Source organism: Megalops cyprinoides, chromosome 22 (genome assembly GCF_013368585.1).
Source record: "Megalops cyprinoides isolate fMegCyp1 chromosome 22, fMegCyp1.pri, whole genome shotgun sequence".
NCBI classification, from domain to species: Eukaryota; Metazoa; Chordata; class Actinopteri; order Elopiformes; family Megalopidae; genus Megalops; species Megalops cyprinoides.
This window is the reverse complement of record NC_050604.1, coordinates 27,115,213-27,140,801: the sequence shown is the minus strand read 5'-3', so window position 1 is coordinate 27,140,801 and position 25,589 is coordinate 27,115,213. Positions and strand designations below refer to the sequence as shown.

At 47.5% G+C, this 25,589-nt stretch overlaps 2 protein-coding genes across 4 annotated transcripts; one reads left to right on the top strand and one right to left on the bottom strand.

Moving 5' to 3' along the window:
* The first annotated feature begins 1,704 nt into the window (after positions 1 to 1,704).
* On the top strand, positions 1,705 to 16,286 carry LOC118769914 (von Willebrand factor A domain-containing protein 7-like). Of its 3 annotated transcripts, none has more exons than XM_036517313.1 (17): positions 1,705 to 1,769; positions 5,061 to 5,438; positions 6,469 to 6,756; positions 6,965 to 7,058; positions 8,646 to 8,777; positions 8,894 to 9,080; positions 9,374 to 9,543; positions 9,649 to 9,761; positions 9,852 to 9,968; positions 10,837 to 11,055; positions 11,210 to 11,342; positions 11,734 to 11,880; positions 12,090 to 12,182; positions 12,744 to 13,015; positions 14,000 to 14,133; positions 14,987 to 15,146; positions 15,458 to 16,286. In XM_036517313.1, the coding sequence occupies exons 2-17, from the start codon at positions 5,259 to 5,261 to the stop codon at positions 15,926 to 15,928; spliced, it is 2,910 nt and encodes a 969-aa protein (XP_036373206.1). In that variant the 5' UTR covers positions 1,705 to 1,769; positions 5,061 to 5,258; the 3' UTR covers positions 15,929 to 16,286. The 3 variants fall into 3 exon arrangements, with proteins under 3 accessions (XP_036373206.1, XP_036373208.1, XP_036373207.1); XM_036517315.1 differs by having other exon boundaries at positions 1,721 to 1,769; positions 5,091 to 5,438; XM_036517314.1 differs by having other exon boundaries at positions 1,721 to 1,769; positions 5,029 to 5,438.
* A 2,325-nt stretch (positions 16,287 to 18,611) lies between these two features.
* On the bottom strand, positions 18,612 to 25,540 carry LOC118769543. The gene is made up of 4 exons (XM_036516672.1): positions 25,493 to 25,540; positions 23,692 to 24,152; positions 22,753 to 23,249; positions 18,612 to 18,940 (listed from the first exon to the last, which is right to left on the bottom strand). Exons 2-4 carry the CDS (start codon positions 24,029 to 24,031, stop codon positions 18,623 to 18,625), a joined length of 1,155 nt encoding a protein of 384 aa, XP_036372565.1. The 5' UTR covers positions 24,032 to 24,152; positions 25,493 to 25,540; the 3' UTR covers positions 18,612 to 18,622.
* Between the last annotated feature and the right edge of the window lie 49 nt (positions 25,541 to 25,589).

The window sequence follows — 25,589 nt, the reverse complement described above, 5'->3', positions numbered from 1 at the left end:
AGATGCCCAATATCATAAGAATAAGATAACGGTGGCCCATAAATAAACTAGAAATATAGCACACACAGTGTCATCCTTGACGGCAAAGCTGATTAATATTTAACTGTTAAGGGGAGTGAGCAGAAGTCACATTAGTCATGCATGCCTAAAACAACAGAGGGCTAGCCTATATCAGATTAAAAATGATTAATAAGTTATTAATGGGTCTACAGGAATTTCTTCCACACCGATTCAGCCTGGATCCTCACAGTGTGCAGGAAACAGCACAAACAGACACTGATTTTACAGCTTTGTATCGACACTTGCCAAATACTGTCCATATCCTGGACCAGCAACAATGGCACGAAATACTTTGAAAAACGAGCAGCTGAAGAAGGTGTAGGTTTCCCTGGCGCTGGTGCTGAGAGAGGGAACACGTGAAGTTAACCTCAGAGGAAAGGAAGCAACCTGCTCTGACTCCTCTACCGCCCCTGCCTCTCACTTCAGTTTCATTGCTGTGTCTTGGCCATTTACAGCACTGTACTGCCAAAGCAACCTATTCAATAAGCAGAAACATCAATGTAAAACAAACACAACAACCACTTATAATACAACAGACAGGCACACATACTGTAACAGAGACAGTAGCAATCAGCACAGTCCTGCTGGGGCTGCTCAATGTTTCTCAGGCTGTGGTCACAGAGCGGGGACGCGGTCAGGCTGCGGTCGCTGAGCCGGGACGCGGTCAGGCTGCGGTCGCTGAGCCGGGACTCGGTCAGGCTGCGGTCACTGAGCTGGGACGCGGTCAGGCTGCAGTCACTGAGCCGGGACTCAGTCAGGAATGAAATAGTTTTCTCTTCCTTCCTCTTTCTCGAAACTTGCTGATTGTTTCTGGGAAGATCTGAAGTGAGGGCGATGGAAGGGGTTAGTGGCAGCTTTGCTGGTCTGACATTATGATGGGGTCAGTAAAGGATTCACGTTACAGATCACAGTCAGCTTATTTTAATTTTGCACTTTGGGTTAATTTGGCTGTTTTGGTAGATCTACTTGTTGTTTTTTGTTTTTGCTCTTTCTGAGAGCTGTCAAGAGCAAGCAACACTCAAAGCCTCTCTCTCGCTCTCCTCCCCTGGTCTCCTCATTGTTCTGTGACAGTTTCACATGACTTCTCCCATAAGCTGTCAGCACTTCACCGGTTGAAATTCCATGCCAAAAATCATGATGACTAACAAAGCCTACTATTTCCTTATTACTTTTCATTCATCAGTAAAATAATAATTCAGGCTCCATTAAAGGTGTGGGTGTGGCCCTCTCTCTCTGGCGGTAGAGCGTACCACTGTTTGTTTAGGTGGCAGGCACCATTTCTGGGAGAGCTAGCGATTGCTTTGGAAACAGAGGTGACTGTGAGTTGATAAGTTATTTTAAAAAAGAGAAAAAAAAATGTCACAACATAAACACTTATTCACCCACAATAGCTGTCCTCTGTGACCTTATAGGGAAGGGAAATGGTATCAGAGCTTAGCTCACCCAAGAATGAGGAAACACTCGTTTGCTCGCTTACACATTTCTACACCTCTGCAAGGCCAAGCCCCTTCCTCCCCACACCGGGACAGAAATGCTCACTGCAAGGTGTGTGCACCGCGATTGAGGAACTGCGGTCACACTCATGTGCATGAAGTGACGCTACCTCTGATCAGGTGTGTATATATAACTGCCACAGGGAACTGGGTCACTGCAGATCATCATCTTCAGAAACACCTGTGCAACTACACAGACTTGAACAAGCCTGAAAGGTAACCACACTTTTCACCATGTCCATGGCAACAAAATACATTTTTATGATGATGATGATGATGATAGTGGAGAGGTTTGGTGTTATTGCAAGTATAAGATATAAAAATAGTAATTGGAATCTATTGCCATGGGCATGACTGTTCAATCCAGTCAATGTATTTAAAAAAAGAAGTTGGCTCAAATCATTTTTCAAATTTTCTGAGGGTTTTTCCATAGTGTAATCACAGTTGGTTATTTATTTATTGGTTAGGTGTGACAAAATACATGCATATATGCATATACATCTGTGCATTGAAGCTCAGTAGATGTGTCGGTAAATAATGGGGGACAAAATGAAATATCAATAATGAAACTGCAATGCTCAGTTGGAAGGGCTTAGGTGAATGCTCCCTTTATAAAGGAAAATTAGTTTATATAGATTTTTAATTAATTACTTATTAACTAATTTATACAGATGCTATCACAAAAATAAAATGTTTATTTTTAAAATTTTGATTTTAAATGAAATTTTAAATACACAGTGACAAGGTGCGGCACTAAGCAAAACAACCAGTTCATTTAGGTTCCATTTCTTAGCAAGACACTGAGACAAACGGCTTGCTCGTATGTTCAGGGACAAACGTGTAAAACGCGCAGCACTTTCTCTGAACACACTATGGGCGCTGTATTGTGCGGCAGTTTTGACATCATCAGCCGACCATTTTCAGCAATTTCAGCGATTTGCGTCGAATCTGTGAATTCGTCGCGCGTGAAGCGATTTGGTGGCGAATCCTCGTGCCAGTTCCCAACGGCGCACGGACGGGCACGCGCCGCAGCGGTCGTTGTTACCGCACGGGAGAAAGAGAGAGAAAGAGAGAAAGAAGGGAACGAGCGACTTGTCCTTAACCTGTTTTTGTCATTAACCAGATTGTCAGTTTGATTCATTTTTCATACATAAATGGAGGTTATACCGTAATTTAAATTTTATCATTTCGTTAAATAAATTTGTCTCACGCAAGCATCCGGGGAAAAAAAAAAAAACGAAAAAACAAGATTTGTGTTTTTCCGCTTAGGAGGTCAAAACAGTGTCCCGATTTTACATTTTGTGTCAGTAGTGTGGTACAATATGTAATTCAACCGCAATTTAATTCCTGTAAACCTGCCACCAGTTTAATGAACAACCGACAGAGGCGCATTTAACGCTCCAAATATGTTCGCAGTGTCCACGGAAAGCAACGCTGTGGGGAATTCAGCTCAGGGTTTTACGAATTTATGATATATTCATACAAAACACCACGTAACATGAAAAGGAAACAACTGACGAATTAAATATGATTTTTGATCTAATTACTTTGTGCAAAATCTCCTTGTCACCCAATCCCTGTTTTCACCCAGAATCCACTCATGTGAAGCTCCTGGAAGTGCGACAAATCAGCAGCCCGCTGATTCTGAGTTTGCGGCGCTTACACGTTTAATCGTGAAAACTAATCAAGTTTGCGTCAGGAAAATTATTGGTTAAAATATTAACTTTTCGAACGTCTGTTCGCGAGCTGCCATAGAGAAAACGGGTTTCCGCTCCTGTAGGGATGGAAAACTGAAGTGGAAATATCACCATCCCATTAAAGACGCATATGGCCACACCACACGATCAGTGGCGCCTCGTCATGTCCCCTGTCACGGTGCGCTGCAGGGCCGACAGCACTGAAATGAATGCGTTATCGGGTTAAAGGGCCCGTTTAAAATACATTATTTAAGATTGCCTCGTAACTATGTGGTCTCTCGCGCTGATTAAAAAGCAAAGATGTAGCTAATGATTTTCAGCTGTACTTTAGCAAGAGCTGCCCCTCGGTTCCGCAACTGTGAACACAAAGAAAGCCGGAATTTCCAATTTTCCATGTCAGTCTCACCCATCTTTCAGAAGCAGTATTGATAAGTTTGGATACTTTGGTTATCTTTGATCAATCTTCAGATGTATTTCTGACGAAGGTCTAAAGGGCTAGGCGAAACGTTCACTCATAAGATAAGAGATAAGATAAGAGAGCTTTATGGTCATTGTTCAGGACAACGAAATTACAGCTACTACCAAGTATCAGTGCCGGGACAACATATACCACGAACTTATTTTAAGAAAATTCAACATAAAAAATATTTTCTTTCGTAACTACAAACGTATTACATTACGTTACGTCATTTAGCAGGCGCTCTTACCCAGAGCGACTTCCAAATACGTGCATCGCCATGCTAAGAGTAGTTATCGAAAAGTACTACAAGAGGTTAGTAAGATACTGAGTTTAGTGCTAAACTAGTGGAGAATGTTTAATTATTTGTTTATTTATTGAATTAAAATGACAGAGAGGAAGGTAGACTAGAGATAAAGCTTGAAGAGATTAGTTTTAAGCCTTCTCTTGAAGGCACCAAGGAATTCTGTTGTCCAAATCCTGGCAGGAAGCTCGTTCCACCAGTGTGGAGCCAGTACTGAGAAGAGGCGGGTTCGAGAGATGCTGCCCTTGTATTTTGGGATACAGAGGCGACCCAAGGCAGTAGAGCACAGCACTTTTGCAGGCTTGTAGGATTTTATCATGTCCTGTATGTATTGAGATGCTGATCCATTAAGTCCCTTAAACTTATGAATCTACTAGAGACTACTAGTGACTTCATTGTGGGAAAGATGTTTTTTCAGAATGTTCAAATGGACCGAGCATCATTTAAGCTATGACAAGCTTGTGAAAAATTAGATGTGAAAATGAGGGGTTCTCTGGCTGTTTGGTTCTTATTATATTGTGCATTATGAATAGTTGAATTAAGACTTCATTAATGGCCCTAATGTTTTTCATAAATTGGATATTGATAAATTGATAAATTCTGGCATTTACAGTTGTCAGAAACACTTTTTAGAGACATCTACAAAACCAAAACAGGTTACTGAAAAAGATTCACAAAAATCCATACGAGTTACTCAGTGATATCTACAAAAACCCGCACAAGTGACTAAAAGACATACAATAATCCACACAGGTGACTGAGAAATATTTGCAATAACCCACGCAGGATACTGAGCGATATCTACAATTACCCACACAGGTGACACAGAGATATCTGCAATAACCCACACAGGTGACTGAGAGATATCTGCAATAACTCACACAGGTGACTGAGAGATATCTGCAATAACTCACACAGGTGACTGAGAGATATCTGCAACTACCCACACGGGTGACTGAGAGATATCTGCAATAGCTCACACAGGTGACACAGAGATATCTGCAATAACTCACACAGGTGACTGAGAGAGGTCTGCTGTGCCCTTGCAGGTGACTGAGAGAGGTCTGCTGCCCCTGCAGGTGACTGAGAGAGGTCTGCTGTGCCCCTGCAGGTGACTGAGAGAGGTCTGCTGCCCCTGCAGGTGACTGAGAGAGGTCTGCTGCCCCTGCAGGTGACTGAGAGAAGTTGTGGAGGCAGGGCTCTGTGCAGAAGGTCCAGTGTGCAGGAGGTTCTTGCAGCAGGAGACGATGGGCGTGGTTCTGTGTGTGGTGTTGCTGTGCTCGGCCCTCTCGGGGTCGTGCGCTTTCAAGCCACTTTTTGGAAGCTCCATCACCCACCGCGAGATCACGGAGACCGCCATCCTGCGCAAAACCGCGGAGGTGTGCCGGGCGCTGGCTGCTGCACAGGGTCGCGACTTCGTGCTGCCGGTGAGAGGCGGAGAGCTCAGCGGAGGTGGCGGGTGTGTTCGGCTGCAGGGTGGAGCTGGAGCTCTCTGGTGTGGGTGCAGCCCACAGACTAATGCATTCAGACGCTTTGCAACCAAAACCAGATCATATGAAGCACATTTGACATGGGTGGCAGTGTAGTATAGGAGTAAGGAGCGGAGCTTGTAACCAAAAGGTTGCCGGTTCGATCCCTGCTGGGACACTGCTGCTGTACCCTTGGGCAAGGTACTTAACCTACAATTGCCTTAATAAATATCCAGCTGTATAAATTGATAACATGTTCAAAATTGTAACCTAGGCAAGTCACTCTGGATAAGAGTGTTGGCTAAATGCCAATAATGTAATGTAACGCAATATGTCATGTCTGTTTGGGTTTAGGGGGTTAAACTGGGCTGAACTGAGCTGTGTGACTCATCTTGTGGAGCTCCTGCTCCGGGCTGCGGACAGTCCCTCTCAGGGGTGGGACAGGATCATCAGGGCTGCCCTTTGAGCTATCCCTCTCATGGTGTAACTGAGTGAGGCGGACTGACAGGCCTTCATCAGTGGTGTAACCGAGTGAGGCAGACTGACAGGCCTTCATCAGTGGTGTAACCGAGTGAGGCGGACTGACAGGCCTTCATCAGTGGTGTAACTGAGTGAGGCGGACTGACAGGCCTTCATCAGTGGTGTAACCGAGTGAGGCGGACTGACAGGCCTTCATCAGTGGTGTAACTGAGTGAGGCGGACTGACAGGCCTTCATCAGTGGTGTAACCCAGTGAGGCGGACTGACAGGCCTTCATCAGTGGTGTAACCCAGTGAGGCGGACTGACAGGCCTTCATCAGTGGTGTAACCCAGTGAGGCGGACTGACAGGCCTTCATCAGTGGTGTAACCGAGTGAGGTGGACTGACAGCCCCGGTCACTGGAGTTGCCAGGGACCCATGGAGAAACAGTGGCAGCTGTGACTCCTGTTAAAAGCATGTAGGTTACAGAAACACGCCTGAGATTTTTCACCCCTCCCACCCTGAAACAGGCCAGCGAGAGCGGATCCGCTTTCGGGGTGCAACGGGCCTGCACCCCCAGAGATGACTCCCTGTGGTCTGGGACCAAATTCAAGGCCTCCATCATGGCGATGTACCTGAGCAACGCCCAGGTGGACCTCTTTCACATGTTCAGCGACGAGCACCACTTTGACGGGGAGAGCTTCATGGGTGGGCGGAGCCTCATCACGCAGGGCGTGGTCAGCGTGAAGGCCAGCGTCCGCCAGGAGAGCTTCATCTCCGCACGGCTGACCCTGGGCAAAATCTGCCACACCCTCCAGGTGAGAGACGCAGGTCTGCCAGGTCCAGAGTGGAAACTTCACCTGTATGCTGAAGGATGAATTCATTTCTGAGCTGAAAATGGCAGCCATGGAGAAATGGGAGAGTGAGAGAGAGAAGATCATCTTTCATGGCACGTCTTGCCTTAGTGGTATCGTGTGAAACGCTGAACCTTTGAGCATCTGAATAGAAACCCCCTTTTCCCTGCAGGATTTCTACAGTCACAGCAACTGGGTCGAACTGGGAAATAGACGTCCTCATACCATCCTGATCCGGCCAGACCTGCCCATTGAGAATGTGGCAGGTAACGTGATGTCTGAATCGTGGGGGGTGGTCAGATAAACAGGCAGGTTGTCACCCACAGGTATGCTTAAAGAGAGAGACAGTGTTATAGGTGTTTAAAGAGAGAGACAGTGTTATAGGTGTTTAAAGAGAAAGGACACAGCAGGTGTGACACAAACAAAATGAAAGTTCTCATGGCATGTTATTGTTGGGTTTGTGTGGGGTGTGTGTGTGTGGGTTGTGTGTGTGTGTGTGTGTGTGTGTGTGTGGGGTGTGTGTGTGTGGGTTGTGCGTGTGTGTGTGTGTGTGTGTGAGAGCACACATCAGAATGTTCAGAATGTAAATACTGTGGACAGGTCATTACTTCAGGTATGCTCACCTGCATTGGCCACGCCCACCAGGCTCACAAAGCCGACACTGTTAGAGGGTAGTAGACCAGTCCTGCCAGGACCTTCAATCAACACCCAACACACACACGCACATGCACGCACACACACCCACACACACATACACACACACACATACACACACACACACAAACTCACACATACACACACACACACAAACACACACATACATACACACACAAATACACACATACATACACACACACACACACACACAAATACACACATACATACACACACACACACACACACACAAACTCACACACACATACACACACACACACACACACACAGCCTGTCCTATTGACAGATACCACATTTATATAGACCTGTGCACACAGACTCATACTCATGTGTGTACCTGCGTCTGTACCTGCATATTTATTTTCTCTTATTCATGCGTGTACACACACACACACTCACACACAAACACACTCAAAGTCATGTACACAAACACAGCACTCTCTGAGCTCTGTTCGGCTTGTGTAGGATTATGGCTTTGTGTACGTAAAGTAAATGCACGGTAAAAGCACGGTAAATGCACGGTAAAAGAACGGTAAATGCACGGTAAATGAACGGTAAATGAACGGTAAATGCACGGTAAATGAACGGTAAATGCACGGCAAATGCACGGTAAATGAACGGTAAATGCACGGTAAATGAACGGTAAATGAACGGTAAATGCACGGTAAATGAACGGTAAATGCACGGTAAATGAACGGTAAATGAACGGTAAATGCACGGTAAATGAACGGTAAATGCACGGTAAATGCACGGTAAATGAACGGTAAATGCACGGTAAATGAACGGTAAATGAACGGTAAATGCACGGTAAATGAACGGTAAATGCACGGTAAATGAACGGTAAATGAACGGTAAAAGCACGGTAAATGCATGGTAAATGAACGGTAAATGCACGGTAAATGAACGGTAAAAGCACGGTAAATGCACGGTAAATGAACGGTAAAAGCACAGTAAATGAACGGTAAAAGAACGGTAAATGCACAGTAAATGCACGGTAAATGAACGGTTAAAGAACGGTAAATGCACGGTAAATGCACGGTAAATGCACGGTAAATGAACGGTTAAAGAACGGTAAATGCACGGTAAATGCACGGTAAATGCACGGTAAATGCACGGTAAATGAACCATAATGTAAAGTGTGCCTGTGCACCCCTCTGCTGTGCCCCCTCCCCCTGCAGACAGAAACACTCCCACCTGCAGAAACTGTGAGAGCGGCAGCTGCAGGGACAACATCCTCCCCGAGATCCTGGCAGCGGGGAAACTCACCTCAGGATACTTCAGCCTCCTCCCCTTCTCCTCCAAACCCCCAGGTACGCCGTCCCCATGCTCTCACCTGCGTGCTCATGCTCTGATGTGCTGTGTCTGATGCTGAATTCCATGGCGTTCAGTGATGATCGGGCTTCTCCCCTGTTCCCTCCGGCTGCAGGGAAGTGCAGTCACGGTGGTTTAGCAGACCGAACGAGCGGTCTGGAACCGACGGGTGGGATCAATAAGGACGACGACGGAGCGAGTCACGGATACCTGCACAGAGACGCCGCCAACGTCGCCATAAACGCCACCATGGAGCTGCTGGAGGACATCCGAGGCGCCGCGGGGGAGACAGCCTTCCTGAGGTACCAGCAGCAGAGCGCGGGATGGCGGGAGGAGCGCGGGATGCTAACGCTGTTAGCGAGGGCAGAGACAGCAGCAGAGGAGTGAGGGTGGAGACATTAGAGGCGGTAACTCAACCCCTGTATTTTTTCTCTATCTTTCTCTTACATCTCTATATGTCTCTCCCCCCCTCCCTCTCTCTCTCCCTCTGTCTCTCTCTCTCTCCCTCTCTCTCTCCCCCCCTCCCTCTCTCTCTCCCTCTCTCTCTCCCCCCTCTCTCTCTCCCTCTGTCTCCCTCTCTCTCTCTCTCTCTCAGGCTGATGGGCATTACTCGTTCCTCAGTTCTGTGTTTTGTGATTGACACCACGGGCAGCATGTCAGACGACATCGCTGAGGCGAAGAGGGTGGCGTTCTCCATCATCGACAGCAAGAAGGGGACAGCGGACGAGCCTTCCTCCTACATCCTGGTGCCCTTCAACGACCCGGGTCTGTGTGCAGAACCCGCCCACCTGCTGTGTACAGGCATTCTGCACAGTCTCCTTCTTTCTAACTGAAATGTGACACACAGAATGCATGTGTTTGTGTGAGCAGGCGTTGGACCTCTGACACGGACGACAGATGCAGACATGTTTAAACAAAGGATCAATGAGCTCACTGCTAACGGGGGAGGGGACACTCCAGAGCTGAGTCTATCAGGACTGCAGGTGTGTGTGTGTGTGAGTGTGTGTGCGTGTGAGAGAGAGAGATACTCCGTTCTGTTCACCATTCTGAAGCCCCCCTCTCTTTAAACCCAGCTGGCTCTCACCAGCGCTCCCCCGTCGTCTGAGATCTTCGTTTTCACCGACGCCCCGGCAAAAGACACAGAGCTGAAGAGCACAGTCTTCGCTCTGATTGAGAGCACCAAGTCAGTGGTGAGTGCAGCACCTCCTCCTGCAGCACCTCCTCCTGCAGCACCTCCACCTGCAGCACCCCCATCTACTATACCTCCACCTGCTACACCTCCTCCTGCAGCACCTCCACCTGCAGCACCTCCACCTACAACACCTCTACCTACAACACCTCCACCTGCAGCACCTCCATCTACTATACCTCCACCCGCTACACCTCCACCTGCAGCACCTCCACCTGCAGCACCTCTACCTACAACACCTCCACCTGCAGCACCTCCATCTGCTACACCTGCCAGATGGTGGGGGAGTTCTCTGTTGACTTAAACCAAATACACTTCCATAAATAAATTAAATACACTTAATCACTCACAATCATTCACTCACAGACTCCCTCACTCGCTCATTCCCTCCCTCCCTCACTCGCTCACTCGTTCACTCTCTCACTCCCTCACTCGCTCATTCCCGCCCTCCTTCACTCGCTCACTCGTTCACTCTCTCACTCGCTCACTCACTCATTCCCTCCCTCCCTCCCTCTCTCACTCGCTCACTCACTCATTCCCTCCCTCCCTCACTCCCTCACTCCCTCACTCGCTCATTCCCTCCCTCCCTCCTTCACTCGCTCACTCGTTCACTCTCTCACTCCCTCACTCACTCACTCCCTCCCTCCCTCCCTCTCTCACTCGCTCACTCACTCATTCCCTCCCTCCCTCACTCCCTCACTCCCTCACTCGCTCATTCCCTCCCTCCCTCCTTCACTCACTCACTCACTCCCTCCCTCCCTCCCTCCTTCACTCCCTCCCTCCCTCCCTCCCTCACTCGCTCATTCCCGCCCTCCTTCACTCACTCACTTGCTCATTCTCGCCCTCCCTCACTCGCTCAATCTCTGCAGGTCTCCTTCTTGTTGACCAATGCGCTCACTGCCCGTCGGAGGAGGAGCAGCGGTCAGGATCAGGACCAAGGACAGCGCTTCACCAGCCGGATAACCAGCTCCGTTAACCAGCTGTACCAGGAGCTGGCTGTGGCGTCCGGGGGACAGGCCATAGAGGTCACCAAGGCAACCCTGTCACAGGCCACCGACATTATCGTGGACACCTCCACCTCCGCTCTGGTACTGCCCTCACCTCCACCTCCACCTCCACCTCTGCTCTGAGCAGTCATAACCAAATTCCAGAGGCGCAGGTGCGCACAAGCTGAAGTAAGACATACACTCATGTAAATCTAGTTAATTGTCTTATTTTGCATAATCTTTGCTCCTCCTCCAGGTCACTGTATTTCAGTCTGTGAGGAACCCAGGAAGGCCAGATAATTTCTCCTTCCTGGTGGACACGTCTGTGAGGAACCTGACCGTCTACATCACAGGCAGCTCCCTCAGCTTCACTCTCCGCAGCCCCTCAGGTAACGGCACACCTCCCCTGTTGAGGTAGACGCAGGTATAACAGTCTCTTGATCCATAAAGTAGAACACATTACAGTCTATCCTGAAGAAGATGATTCTGTTCAGTTTAATTAAAGTGGTTAATAATCCAGGTCTAAAAAGCACAGCATTCTGACAGTCTGTCTGGTTTTGTGTCTATGAATGTTTTGTTCCGTTTTAAATCTATATTGAAAACAGTCTATCTGAGTGTCTGTGTTTAGTCTGTACCTGATGAAGTGTGACTACATAAATCTGTATTAGATTTGAGAGACTGTTGTGTAAATCTGTTTGTGTGTGGATGGTGGGACACTCCTGACCTTCCTGGTAAATGTCTCCTGTACTGTGATTTCCTGGTGTTACCTGAATCTCCCAGGTGTTTCCCAGAACAATACTGTCACAAATGGGCTCCTGGGAACGATACAGGCCGTGGGGAACCTGTACACAATTCGGCTGGAAAACCAGGCAGGATTATGGGAAATAAGCCTCATCTCAACACAGCCGTACACTCTCAAAGTCACAGGTCAGTTCAGTGAGTGTGTGTGTGTGTGTGTGTGTGTGTGTGTGCGCGTGACAGTTTCTCAGATGTCTTCCATACAGCCTCAAAGTACTTCATGCATCCTTTTTACAAGACTATTTTTAATCTTTAAAGCACATTAAAGCTTTGTTATTTCTTGAGGAGATTTTTGCAGGAGAGGTGTGCATTTCTGACTGCAGTGCGTTTGTTTCTAGGTCAAAGTGACATTGATTTCATTTACAACTTCGTGGAGGCCTTCCAGGGGTCTCACAGCGACTTCACCCTGAAAGAGGGCCGTCCTAAAGCAGGTGAGAACAACATTAATATTCATTTGGCTAAATATGGAGAGAGACCAATGGTGTTACTCTGGGGCTCAATGCATTATATATGAAATAATGCAGCAGGAAAGATTTGGTGGATCAGAAAAAGAAGAGTGAGGTATGGAAGAGGGAGTCTGGGCATTTTGTTTTTTTTTTTTCAAATTTGTTACTCAGTATTAGATCAGGTTGTAATGTTGTCCCCTAAAACAGAACTGGGTTTTGCTCTGGAACGAGTCTGAATCAGGTCCTCATGGATGCTGTCACTGTCTGTTCTCCATCATTGTCATCATTATTCTCATCATCATCATCACTGTCCTCATCATCATCACTATCCTCATCATCATCATCACTATCCTCATCATCATCACTGTCCTCATCATCACTGTCCTCATCATCATCACTATCCTCATCATCATCACTATCCTCATCATCATCATCACTATCCTCATCATCATCGTCGCTATCCTCATCATCGTCGCTATCCTCATCATCGTCGCTATGTTCATCATCGTCGCTGGCTGAATTCCTGCGTTTCTCTCTGTTTCTCAGGCAGTAACGCCACCCTGCTGGTGTCCGTGGTGGGCGGGGCCTCTCTGACCGTGACGGAGGTTTCCCTGGTGGAGGTGTCGGGTTCGAGTGTGGAGAACGGCACCGTGGAGGCAGTGGGGGACGGGGACTATCTGGTGTCCCTGAACAGGGTGCCAGCGAGTGACTTCGTCGTCCTGCTGAAGGGGGTGGCCGGGGGCCCCACCAGGTCCTCCCAGAGCACCTTCCAGAGACAGTCCACCACTCAGCTAAAGGCATCCAGTGTGGCCGTCACAGTAAGTAAACACTGAGGTCAAAGGGCATCCAGTGTGACTGTCACAGTAAGGTCAAAGGTCAAAGAGCATCCAGTGAGAACCAGTAAGTAACAGCTCTACACAGGGTTGATGAACAAATGTCTTTGTGAAGTAAGTATATTTTTTTCAATTTTACCATTGTTCCTCAATCTCTCTCTCTCTCTCGCTCCCTAGTGGTAGATTCAGATCACTACCCAAAACTTACTTCACTACTGGTGCTTTACTTTGATGATCATTTCAGCCTGTTTGGTTACTGGTTATAATACTTTTATGTTATTTCTGAAATTTCAGTTTTGATTCACAATAAAGTCATTGATTTACATTATTCCTGCCACCCTCTGCCCTCCTTGCTTCCCCCAGACTGTAACTGCAAAAGGGAAAAGACTTCCCAGCTGCACCAGTCAGGGTTTGCGGGGGAAGAACCCAGGCACAGACAATGCGGGCAGTACTAATAGACAGTTCTTTAATGACAAGCCCAAACATCACAAGCAAAAATGAAGTCAGAAAAACAGTCAGTCAGTAACCAAAAAGCCAATGGACAACAGACAACATGAAAAGCAGCAGGCAGAAGAGAAATCGGGGCCAGGCGGTAACAAGCAGAAACAGAGGGTGAGCAGACGGCGGGAACGAAACGAGATGATGAGGGGACGAGACACAGGTGTGCGAAACAGGTTTCAGGTGACGGGCGTGGCCGAGTAACAGGAGGGCGGGGAGGCAGGCAGGACAAGGAAACACAAGGACCTGTAAACAAAAACAAAAGACACACCCACACAGACAGTCAGGGAAAAACAGAACAGGAGGACCTCAGGTGGAGGTCCTGACAGCACCTGGCTGAGCACAGGCTACACAATCAACTCCCACTCATTCACTAGCTGTAGATATTGTTATAGTATCTAATAATACAGCTTCATCTGAGGAAGGCCTAAGAACAGTGAAATGTTTCTCTTTCCCTCTCCCTCCTGTCAGGCCCAGGCTAACAGCACTCTGGAACCTGGGCAGAATTTTGCCCTTCCATTCACTGTATCAACCAATGGCACAGGGGGCACCTACACCATCCGAGCCAGAGACGACAGGAACTTTGTCGATACTTTCACAGCCAGGTATGAGTGCGTTCTTATTACAGAACTAACGTGACAGTGAATGTTTGCTCTTTAACCATCCACACTGTCAGACATGAAGAACATGCATGCAACAGCGGTGTGGACATACTACCCTGTGCTGTGCGAGACAGCAGTGTGGTCTCTCTGTTCTTCACATTGTGGTACAACAGTGTGGGCTTGGCTCCTTGCTGTGTGGTACAGCAGTGTGGTCTCGGCTCCTTGCTGTGTGGTACAGCAGTGTGGTCTCAGCTCCTTGCTGCATGGTACAGCAGTGTGGTCTCTCTTTTCTTTGCTGTGTGGTACCGCAGTGTGGTCTCTGTTATTCATATTGTGGTACAGCAGTGTGGTCTCTCTGTTATTCATATTGTGGTACAGCAGTGTGGTCTCTATTATTCATATTGTGGTACAGCAGTGTGGTCTCTGTTATTCATATTGTGGTACAGCAGTGTGGTCTCTCTGTTATTCCTATTGTGGTACAGCAGTGTGGTCTCTCTGTTATTCATATTGTGGTACAGCAGTGTGGTCTCTCTGTTATTCATATTGTGGTACAGCAGTGTGGTCTCTGTTATTCATATTGTGGTACAGCAGTGTGGTCGCTGTTATTCATATTGTGGTACAGCAGTGTGGTCTCTGTTATTCATATTGTGGTACAGCAGTGTGGTCTCTGTTATTCATATTGTGGTACAGCAGTGTGGTCTCTCTGTTATTCCTATTGTGGTACAGCAGTGTGGTCTCTCTGTTATTCCTATTGTGGTACAGCAGTGTGGTCTCTCTGTTCTTTGCTGTCCGGCACAGCAGTGTGTTTTCGTTGCTCTTCACTGTGTGATACCTGTCTCCTCTCTTTGGGACCCAGCCTAACTCTGGAGAGTGGGGGCAGTGCCGGGGGCTCAGTGGAGCTCAGAGTACCCTCCAGCACCCCGTCAGGCACCGACGTCACGCTGACCATTGAGGCAGAAGCCCCCGGTGCTACTGATGCCAACTACGCCGTGCTGCGCCTCTCCGTCGTCGCCAAGGTAACCCTAGGCAGGAAGCATAGCAGAAAATGAATTAAAATAACTACATAATACAGACATGGCTCTCAGCATCAGGAAGAATGTTTGCTAGTCTAAGCACATATGAGTGGGATAGATGTCCTTTCACTTTGTTTGTGATTGGACCACTGGTCTCCTTGCCATCTGTGATTGGACCATTGGTCTCATTGCTGTGCCTGTGATTGGACCGTTGGTGTCACTGCTGTCTGTGATTGGACAGCTGGTGTCACTGCTGTCTGTGATTGGACAGCTGGTGTCACTGCTGTGACTCTGCTGGCTTTTGGTCCGTGAAGGTGACAGACTTCAGCCGGCCCGTGTGCACGGTGCTGAGCGTTAGCGCTAACTGCTCTGAGGACTGCAGCAGCTCGCAGTGGGAGCTCTCCGCCAACCTGACGGACGGGACGGGGACCGGCATCCAGAGCGTCTCCACGCGCCTCGGCAACGGCACCCTGAACACCACCCCCTCCACGGGGGAGGGGGGCGTCAACGTCACCCTGGCCACCTACAGCGCCTCCTGCTGTTCGCCGGAGGTGGAGATAGTGGCGGTGGACGCGGTGGGAAACGTGGGCACCTGCTTCCACTCCATCAGGGCAGCAGTGGAGCCCAGTGTGGCCCCCAACACCACTGTCCAATCCCCTGCCACTAACTCCACAGCCCCTCCCACCAGCACTCTGACCACTCCCAGCAGTGCTTCCACCCTGAGGCTGTCCCTCTTCCTCATCCTGTTCTCAGTGGTCTCACTTATGACCTTCCTGCCGTTCTGAGCAACACACTCAGGATAACCTGAGGAAGATGGATCAGCCATTTTCCACATATTTGGAGACCAGAATGGGAGGAGGGTAAAGATCTCAGCAGTTGTTGCTTGAGTCTGTATTGATGGGTAGAGCACTATACCCTGAGCATTAAAAGGCTCCTCCTCTGTAGCTGGGCTCCAAGGTCAGATCACCAGGGTCAGGCTGACCGACTCTCCTATCATGGGTTCATTTCTGGTCCTCTTCCCTCACCACTACCTCCTCTGCTGCAGCAACAGACACCGGTTCCTCCTCTGCTGTAGCAACAGACACCGGTTCCTCCGTGCCGCCAGCCTCTCCCTCATGTCTCACTCGGCGCTGGAGATTGCTAGCTCCCTAAATGTCTTTCACAGAATGTGTTTACATGGATGTTACTGTAATATTATTATCATTAAAACCATTCTGAAAGCAGGTACTTGTGTCTTACTTCATTGTACAGTGCCTGTTATGACAAAGGCTTTGATGAAGATGGAATGTTCATTGTACAGTTCACATGATTTTGTATGTGCTTTTTAATACCTGTGATAATTTGCTTCCTTACGTATCCCATAATCACCCTGGGGTGCCATATGTGGGTGAGTAATTATTTTGTCTATGATGTCGATACAACATCGCTAGGGTGCCTGTAGGACGTGAACAAATTCTGCCCTCAGTTCACGCTCCATGATATTGGTGGTAATCAAACCACCAACCAATCATCTGTGCCCCTGAGCTCCGGTCAGTATATCCATCTACAGGCCAGAATTTGCATGATGCTTGCTCGCTAGATCAGTGGATCACCAACCGTGAGAGGCGGCAGCAAAAAGACACGCAGTAGAGAACACTTCAGTATTAATTAGCAAACCAAGCTAAAGTCAAGTTAGCTAGGTAAAGTTCCTCAAGGTTGTATGAATATCTAACTACCTGTTGTGGTTCAGAAGAACTGACATGTTTGTTAGTTATGTGGGTGGGGGAGTCTGGCAGTTAATGTAGAAGTTGCACAGAAGCCTTTGATGTTAGGTAAAACTGTAGCTACACTAACTGGCCAGCCAGCAAGCCTGGGTGTTGATAGCTAGTAAAACGTAATGAATGATCTAGCTTGCTAGCCAGCAAGTAAATGAGTTCACAAACAACTGTAATGTTTTAGTCAAATTAGCAAATTTCTCACACCAAAACAATCATTTCTGGGTAGGTAATATAGCAGAGCTTAAGGCAGTCACATTAATGTTAGCCCTGCATAAAGCTGTTAGAGCAGCGGAACAGCTTCAGCGGTGACATCACTCTTTGCAAGCTAGCCAAACATTAAAGTCAAAGTGACAGCCACATGCGCATGTAATGCATTTTAATTATATAATAAGAAAAGTGTGGAGTTAACTTTTGATTCATTTTTAGAGGAGGCTTGGGTTGCTTTTCTTCCTCAGAGTAGCTGCCACCCAGCCCAAATCTTTCTAACTTTGCAGGAGTGCTCCACAATCTGTGAGTGCAGCGTGGCTGTATGGCCTTGTGCCATTGTGTCATTGCATACTATGCTAGTCTAATTAACCTTTATGCTCTTTGCAGTATTTATTTGTACTTAATGAGGGAAAATGTCTCAACCTGAATGCGCTGATGCATTTCATCTTTGTGTAACCATATATGAAGACCTTAATGTTGCTTCTGACAGAAAAGGTTTTTCTTGATACGTGGGTAACAGAATACCGCCCTCTCTCCAGACTCTCCTGCTTCAGGAGTTTCAGGAGTTTCATCCTTTCATTTTAAAATGGTTTTATTCTGACAGACTGATGATAAGTCACAGTGGAGTTTAATTTTCAAGGTTGTGCCAGTCAGGACCGTTTAACAGGCCATTTGAAACTAAAAGTTTATTCAGCACATGGGACATTGAATAATTGAGAGGTAACAGCACCAGCAGCAAGGAGCCACGGCTGAGCCCAGCCGGGCTCGGACTGCAGACGGGGTGGGAGATGGACTCCAGGAATCAGGTTTCTGCTTGACAGCCAGGGTGTCCTGTAAAGCAACCCTATCCAAAAATATGACCTCACGAGCTATAATCCAGCCCAAACTGGTGACACACTCTGTGGAGGAGACCCCCGTTAGACAGGTCTGCCTCTGGAGCCTCCAGCCAGCACCTGCTGGCATAACTTTGTGTTAGCAGACATGCTGGAGTGCAGGCTGGAGCAGTCAGTGATGGGAACACAGTGCTGCTGGAGGTGGTTTACATTAAGCTGAGGTGCTGTCTCCGTGCGATAATGGAGACTGTGTCACGAAAACCACAAAAACCACTAAAACAGAGATCTTACAGCTTCCCAGCCAATGGAATTAACAATGAAACTTTTCTGTTTTTGCTTGTAACACTAAAAGAGGCTTGTCCTTAAATGATAATCCGTCTGACTGTATTGTTTCCATGTAAGAGCACTTTTCTCTGCTACTTTGATGAAATTTTAAACTCTTATTCCACACTCTGATACAGTGCCCTTCCAATAGTGCTGTCATTCATACCACCACTGATACAATTCAGATGTGAACAAAGAAGGAATAACAAAATTACTCTGCAATTACTTACGTTGTGTGATTACATAAAACAATTACAGCTATTCCAGAGCCGTTACCATAAACTTGTACATTTTTAATGAATGATAAATGACAGGCCTGTGACTGTCACTGAGTTCAGGCGTGTGTCTGGAGCAGGAGCTAGCACGGACTGGATGCTGAGCTGCAGACCGACCCTCCTGAGAGCGCTGATATTTCCCGGTGCACGCTGGTCCCTGGGGCTGACGCCTCTCTCCTTGGCCTCTGCGCTCCCCGCTGAGCTGCCACGGTGCTGAGGGCGGCCTCTCCGCCGTGCTTCTTCCTCCAGCGGTACTTCCTCATCCTCATCCTCGCCTGCTCCCTGTCCCGGGCCACCTCCTCCTCGCTGCGCCTCTGCCGGTACTCCCTCTGCCTTTGGGCGTTTGTCTTCCTGATGCGGCGATGGGGCAGGCCGTTGGGCCGGCCCCCCACCCTCTCCGCCTGCAAAGAAGAAGCAAACGGTTGGGATAAACACTCAAGGCCCTGCAGACTCTGCTCCCTGCCTGCGGAGCCCTGCAGGAGATCACCCTAACCCTAACCCTAACCCTAACCCCTAACCCCTAAGACCTAAGACCTAAGACCTAAGACCTAAACCCTAACCCCTAACCCTAACCCTAACCCCTAAACCCTAACCCTAACCCTAACCCCTAACCCTAACCCCTAAACCCTAACCCCTAACCCCTAACCCCTAAGACCTAAACCCTAACCCCTAACCCCTAACCCCTAAGACCTAAACCCTAAACCCTAACCCCTAAGACCTAAGACCTAAGACCTAAACCCTAAGACCTAAGACCTAAACCCTAAACCCTAACCCTAACCCTACCCCTGTTCTACACCCCCACTCCCTCTGCCTCTGGAGCCCTGCAGGGAGATCACCACTGCAACTTCCCATCTTTCATAAGCATGAGTGTAACGGTTACATTTCTGCTTAGTCATTTAGTAGCTCTTGTACAGAGAAACTTACAAAAGAAGCACAAAGAGCACAAACAACAGTTTGTATTGATCACAACCAAAATGTGAAACTTTCTCAAAACTGACATTTTCACAGGGAAATCTGAGATGGTTCCAGCCATTTATGTTCAGCCAAAAAATAATAATAATCCTGATACCATTTCCAGAGTCCAAATATGATTTTAGCCAGACATTTGTTACTGAAGATTGAAGATTGACCTATGGACGCGCAATGGCAGTAGACCTAATGGAAGCACATGCACTGATACAGACTGCCCCACACAGCAGACATCATCACCTCCTCTAATCCAGCAAGCATGACTTCCATCTCAGTTGTAAAATAAAATTTTTTTGAGATTTATGTCATATAACATATGGGCAAAAGGTCATACAGAGGTCACACATCTAAGATCATCAGAGTTTTTCCGCTTCAAAATCCATCTTAAGATGCAGTCATTCTACCATACTTTCCTATCAGACTACACTTCACAAACAAAAGTCTGAGCCTGTATTGCCAGATACGAAGCTCTATCACTGCATCACCTTCCATCAACACTTGATACAGTGACTGTGAGTCTAGCCAAATGTGACAGGAACACGCTTAGCCTCCCAGGTCAGAAATGACCTCACCTCTGCTCACCTAACCAAGCTCAGTATCACCTAAGACCATTCTCTGGCACTCCTTCTGTTTAAAATAGTTTACAGAAAAAGTGTTCATTTCCAATTTTTTAATCACTGTCATTTGTGAAATGCTTCGCTATCATTTGGAAAACTGTGATTAATTATCACAGCTGGGCCTAATGGAAGAGCTTCTGGGCTCAGTCTGGCCTTCTCTGTCCCCAGAGGAGTGTCGTCTGGTTATGCACATCATGTCATGAGAGCAGTAACGTGTCCTGCTGAAAGTGCAGCCGATTCAGCTTTTTCCACAAAGCAGCAGGAAGCTTCCACCACGAGGAGCAGTGAAGCGTGCTTTCACATGCAGTGTAAGGAAACGGCTACGGACATGCTTGCTTAGCATCATGTAATGTAGCGGGGATCTCTGCATACAGGTAACTGTACAGTAATGTTTTAACAGTTTTGTATATAGCAAACAGAGACCCTGACACACTGGTATTTAACTCATTTTATTTCAATTTAAAATACACGTTCTCAGGGTTTTTATTTGTCATTTACTAATATATTCATACTGTATGCACAAACATCCTGTTAATATGTGATACAATCTTTCTAACAGCTACAAAAATTCTTCACCCAGTTTGCATAACCAGTCAGAACAGAGTCATGGCACACACCTGGATGTAACCCTTGATGATGTCACAGGCCTCAGACCTTGATTTAACCAAACCACGATACACTTTGTCCTTGACTCTTATTAAGGTCCTGAATACCATGAAAGAATTACCTGGGTGGAAGTTCAAAATGATAGGATCCTAGGTCCTTAAATGTGGGAGGTAAATGTGATACTGCTGCATCCTGCTCAATGTCCCTCTCCTCCGAACCCTCCAGCAACATCCACACAATTTTCTAAAGCATCACACACCACCCCCACGCCCCGACTTTGGAACAGCCGATTGGGCATTAAGCTCACCTCACCTGGTCCCTCAGCACCTGCACAGGAGAGCTGAAGCATGATGAGGGCAGCCCTCCCACACACCTGTCTGCAGGTAACCACTACGTCTCACAGTGCACATCCCACAGAGGACCAGAGGACAGCAAACATCGCCTGAAGGACTGGCTCTCACCTAGGAGAAAGCAGGGTCCTACAGACTCCTGGCAGGGACTCTGGAGGGTGACGCTAAGTGGCGTCATCCAATCAAAGAGGAAGAGCATCACCTCTGTCCCACTGCTGCTGCTCTGTAATACTGTGCTATTTTTCAGTGAAAACATTTATTTCGTTCATCTCCTCTAGAACAAACCTTAGCTCTTTTCTTCATGTCCAGAACAAACCAAGGCAGCTTTACACTGTCACTGGGATATTTTCTCTGAATGACTCCATTTCCCTAAGATTCCACAATTGTTTGGCAGTGGAAATCGTACAGTGGTGGAAGACCTATTACTGTCAGACTTTACGATTGTGCCGAGAAGAATGTGATAAATGTACAGCAGATGGCAATGCAGGGTGTGCACGTCTGCAATGTGAAAATCACATTTTTCTGTTATATTTGCCTTCTTCATTATTCACGTTTAAGTAACTACAATAAACACGAGACGTGTTATTTAATGTACGATAATAAAGAGGTAACACTTCTTTAAATATGTCAGTGAAATATCAGGGCAAAGTGAATTGTGGTTAGATCAATATCTGGGTCTTACTGTGAAAAATCTGATGCAAAGGTGCAAACAAGTTATTAAGTGCGGATGAAATTAGGATCAGAATTAAACAGCATAAAATTTGTGTAAAATTGCTGTTAGCTTTTCATCTCTCCCAATTTCATTTTCCCAAAATGCTGTTCTTCCCACAGACAATCTATCAAACGTACTACCTTACTCTGTGTACCTTCAAAAAAACATCTTCCTTGTTACACAAGGCATCTCCTGGCTTATTTCTTTACGAATAAATAAATATCAAACACATAGTACAAAGCTGTGAATAAGATATTTGCTGATTCACCATCAAGATGCAATGAGCAAACCCTTAACAAGATTATTCAAGGATTGATTTTCTGTCCTTATATATTTTCTGAAACCCAAACTATTTCCCTGTCAAAATGAAGAAAATGTTGCCGAAGTTATATTTATGCAGCATTTTACTCAGAAATGAGAATCTGCTACGGATAGCTGAAGAGTCTCTCTCCAGTGTGAATTCTCTGGTGTCTTTTCAAGTTACTTTTCAGAGTAAACCTTTTCCCACAATTGGTACAAATGTAGGGTCTCTCTCCAGTATGAACCCTGCGATGTGCTTTCAGATTACTTAACTTTGTGAAACCCCTCCCACATTGAGTGCAGCTGAATGGTTTCTCCCCTGTGTGGGTTTTCTGGTGCTCTTTAAGGTATGGCAAGCGGGAAAAGCTCTTCCCACACCGTGTGCAGCTGAATGGTCTCTCTACAAGGGAAACACTTTGACTGTTCTGAATTTTTTTGGATGCCATGAAAGCCTTATCATATGAGATACACCCATCCTTCCCTGCAGTGCTTGCATCTGACTCTGCTGCACCCAGACTTATGCTTATTTGAGCAGGTTTCAGTGAAGCTGAATGCTGCCTCTGCCTGAACTGTGATGTCAGACTCTCCACTTTATCTGAAAATGCCTGAAGTCGTTTCGCTGCATCCTGTGAGGGTGGCAGGTGGGCAGTGTTTTCTACCTGCATGTCTCCTGTGTCCCAGGGTTCTGTGTGTCGTCTGTGACGTGTGTGAGCTAAGTCCGCTCTGATCTCCTCCCCACACACGGGCTGAATCTCAGCCTCCTCTTTAACGGCCACCGAGTGCGGCGCGTCCCCCTCTGATTTCACACTGAGACAGTGTAAAGGGGACACGCTGTCAGCGGCGCCCTCCGCTGCAGGGCCGGCTGACGGACTCGCCGCCTTCTGTTCTGCAGTGTAGGAGGAGCCAGGGCCCTCAGTCTCAGTGTCACTGTCCCCTAATTTAAAGGCAGTCCAGGCTCCACGCTCCGAGTCCAGATGGCCCCCGCTGCCGGCGCAGTGCTGAGATCCTGCCGTGTAAAACCCGCAGGTCTCCCCAGCTCTCTGCCTGCCCTGCTGCTCCGTGAGGCGCTGGCCTGCAGGGGGCGCTGTGTCCTGCTCACTGTGCTCCTGCTCACTGCATCTCTTAGTAAAAGCAGCAGCGCTGCGGCCTTCAGCACCTGGATAACAGGAAAATGACCATGAGCGAAGACTGAAGAGCAATGGCCACCTTGATGCTGATATTAATCACTCGCAGAGCACATGCCAGCCTTCTGGTGGGCAGTGAGTGATAAAGCACAAACAATATTGTCCTTATTGCACTAATATCTTCCACCACCTTCTACCATACAGCAAAAGTCACAGAAGCACGCTTAGTATTTGTTAACAGTTCACACATGTACAGTCTCGCAGACATAAGTCAGCATGACTGTCACTTCTCTGCCTGTGGGACGGGCCTTCAGGGTTCAGACTCCAGCTGCTGGACTCTGTGGTAACACCCCCCACCCCCCCCCACCACCTCCAGTCACCTCAGTGGTGGCATTCTGAACATTCTGAACACAAAGCCATTGGTGAAATGTGAAAGACTCAACAGTCCCAAACGGGGAAGGTGCTGTTCCTCACCAGGTGGCGCAGGGGGGGTGGTGATGTGCGCCCCCTCCCTGGGGACTCCGGCGCGGCCACAGTCCGCACACCTCGCCCTCCCACCACCCTCTCGCTCTCTGCGCCGGCTCTCCCACCACTGCAGCCTCTGCCGCAGAGACTCCACTTCCTGTTTGCTGCGGGCCACTTCCTCCAGGAAGCTGTCCTCCACCAGCCTGGTGATCTCGTACATGGCCGACTTCAGCACCGTCTCCATCACTCCGGACAGCTGCACTTGGAAAGTGAGGATGGCCTCTGACATCTTGGGCTCTGTTTCTGCACCAGCTCCACAGAGCGTCCCGGGAAGCCCACTCCTCTCCATAATGGGTTGCTCTAGAGGTGTGAGTGTGTGTGTGTGTGTGAGAGAGAGAGAGTGTGTGTGTGTGTGTGTGCGGTTAGTCCCTGCACTTCCCGGGTGCTGATGAACAACACCTTCTTTTTACCTAGAAGCCAGGGGGACAAGAACAATCAAAAACATAAGGTTTCAAAATTCCACTATTCCAACAATTCTGAGCCATGTAATTAAGCAGCCTATTATAAATATAGCCTATTATAGTTTCTTAAAAAATGTCACACATAATACAGATTCACTATTAAAATATAGGGGTAAGATCCAAAAGTAGTAATACTTTTTCAAATTCATAACTCAAAGTAATCATGTTATCAGTTATCATTTCTTTTACAGGATCTATCAAATGCTCTACATGAAAGTTCGCGCAGACATTCCTGGTGGGGGCATTCTGAAATTCTCACTGGCCTGCATCTGTATAGCACATTTATCTCTTTTCCATGCACTTTCACTGAGGCCACAACGGCACAGTGCAAGTCTGCCTGGGGGATACACCACCGCCATTTTACACCACAGCGCTCACACACCCAGTGGGGTGGAGAGGGAGGGGTTGAGCAGAGGAATCATTCCATTTGGCCAGGACACATCTGAGTTCTCCTACTCTCTGTCATACCTGTAGCCACCAGGCACCGTCATAAATACGACTACTTAGCTACTTGTCTATAAAATAGTCAAGACGTATACAACATTTTCGTGGCTCACAATACGGTGACCCTCAGGTGTCAAAGGCAGATGTAGCAACTCAGAATGAAGTGAAGGTACGGACACCAAAAAGATCAGATCATCCGGGTTACTGGGTGAGAATGAGTTTATTTACATTATAAACGTGGACGTCTGCCTCTGGCGAACACCTCCCGGTTACAGACCGGGACGACTTGTTTGGCAGAAGCCTGACAGATCGGGCTTTGACCGAAGTTTACGAGCTAACAGCTTAAGCAAAAAAGCTAAAACAACTGGTTAGCTAACTGCCAACCCGACTGTCTGTCCATTTAGCCAAATCCTCTTTTAACCGGCACAAATGTAGACAAAGGGACTCCACACCAGCTAACCAACGTTAGGCGCCTACACCAAACAAACACCTACCTGCCCCATTCTTAACTTTAAAAACACGTTAAACAAACGCACTGGCGCTTTAAATAGCAATAACGCTAACTAACAGTAACACAGGGCGTCGCAGGAGGTAAATGAAGTTACTGTTGTTGCGATCCCCAGCTGGCTGTCCTGCTAGCTATCAACAACAGCAAGCTATCTTGCTAGCAGCGATAACTTGGGGCGCAAATCCAGTCATGAGGGGATTATCTTTGCTAGCAGGTAAACGAAAAAACACAAACTTGTGATACTATTTTGAATGCAGGCTGCGACGGGGAAAGGGTAAGTGTATAATATCAGCACACCTGGTGTTTTTAGATGTGATAAAACCAACCGTGCACTCACCTAATACAGTACTCCGCTACTGTAGAGGCTGCCTGTACGGTCCACAAGAAGGTCCAAAAAGGACGCATTAGTAAAACGCGATCCGTTCCGATTCTCA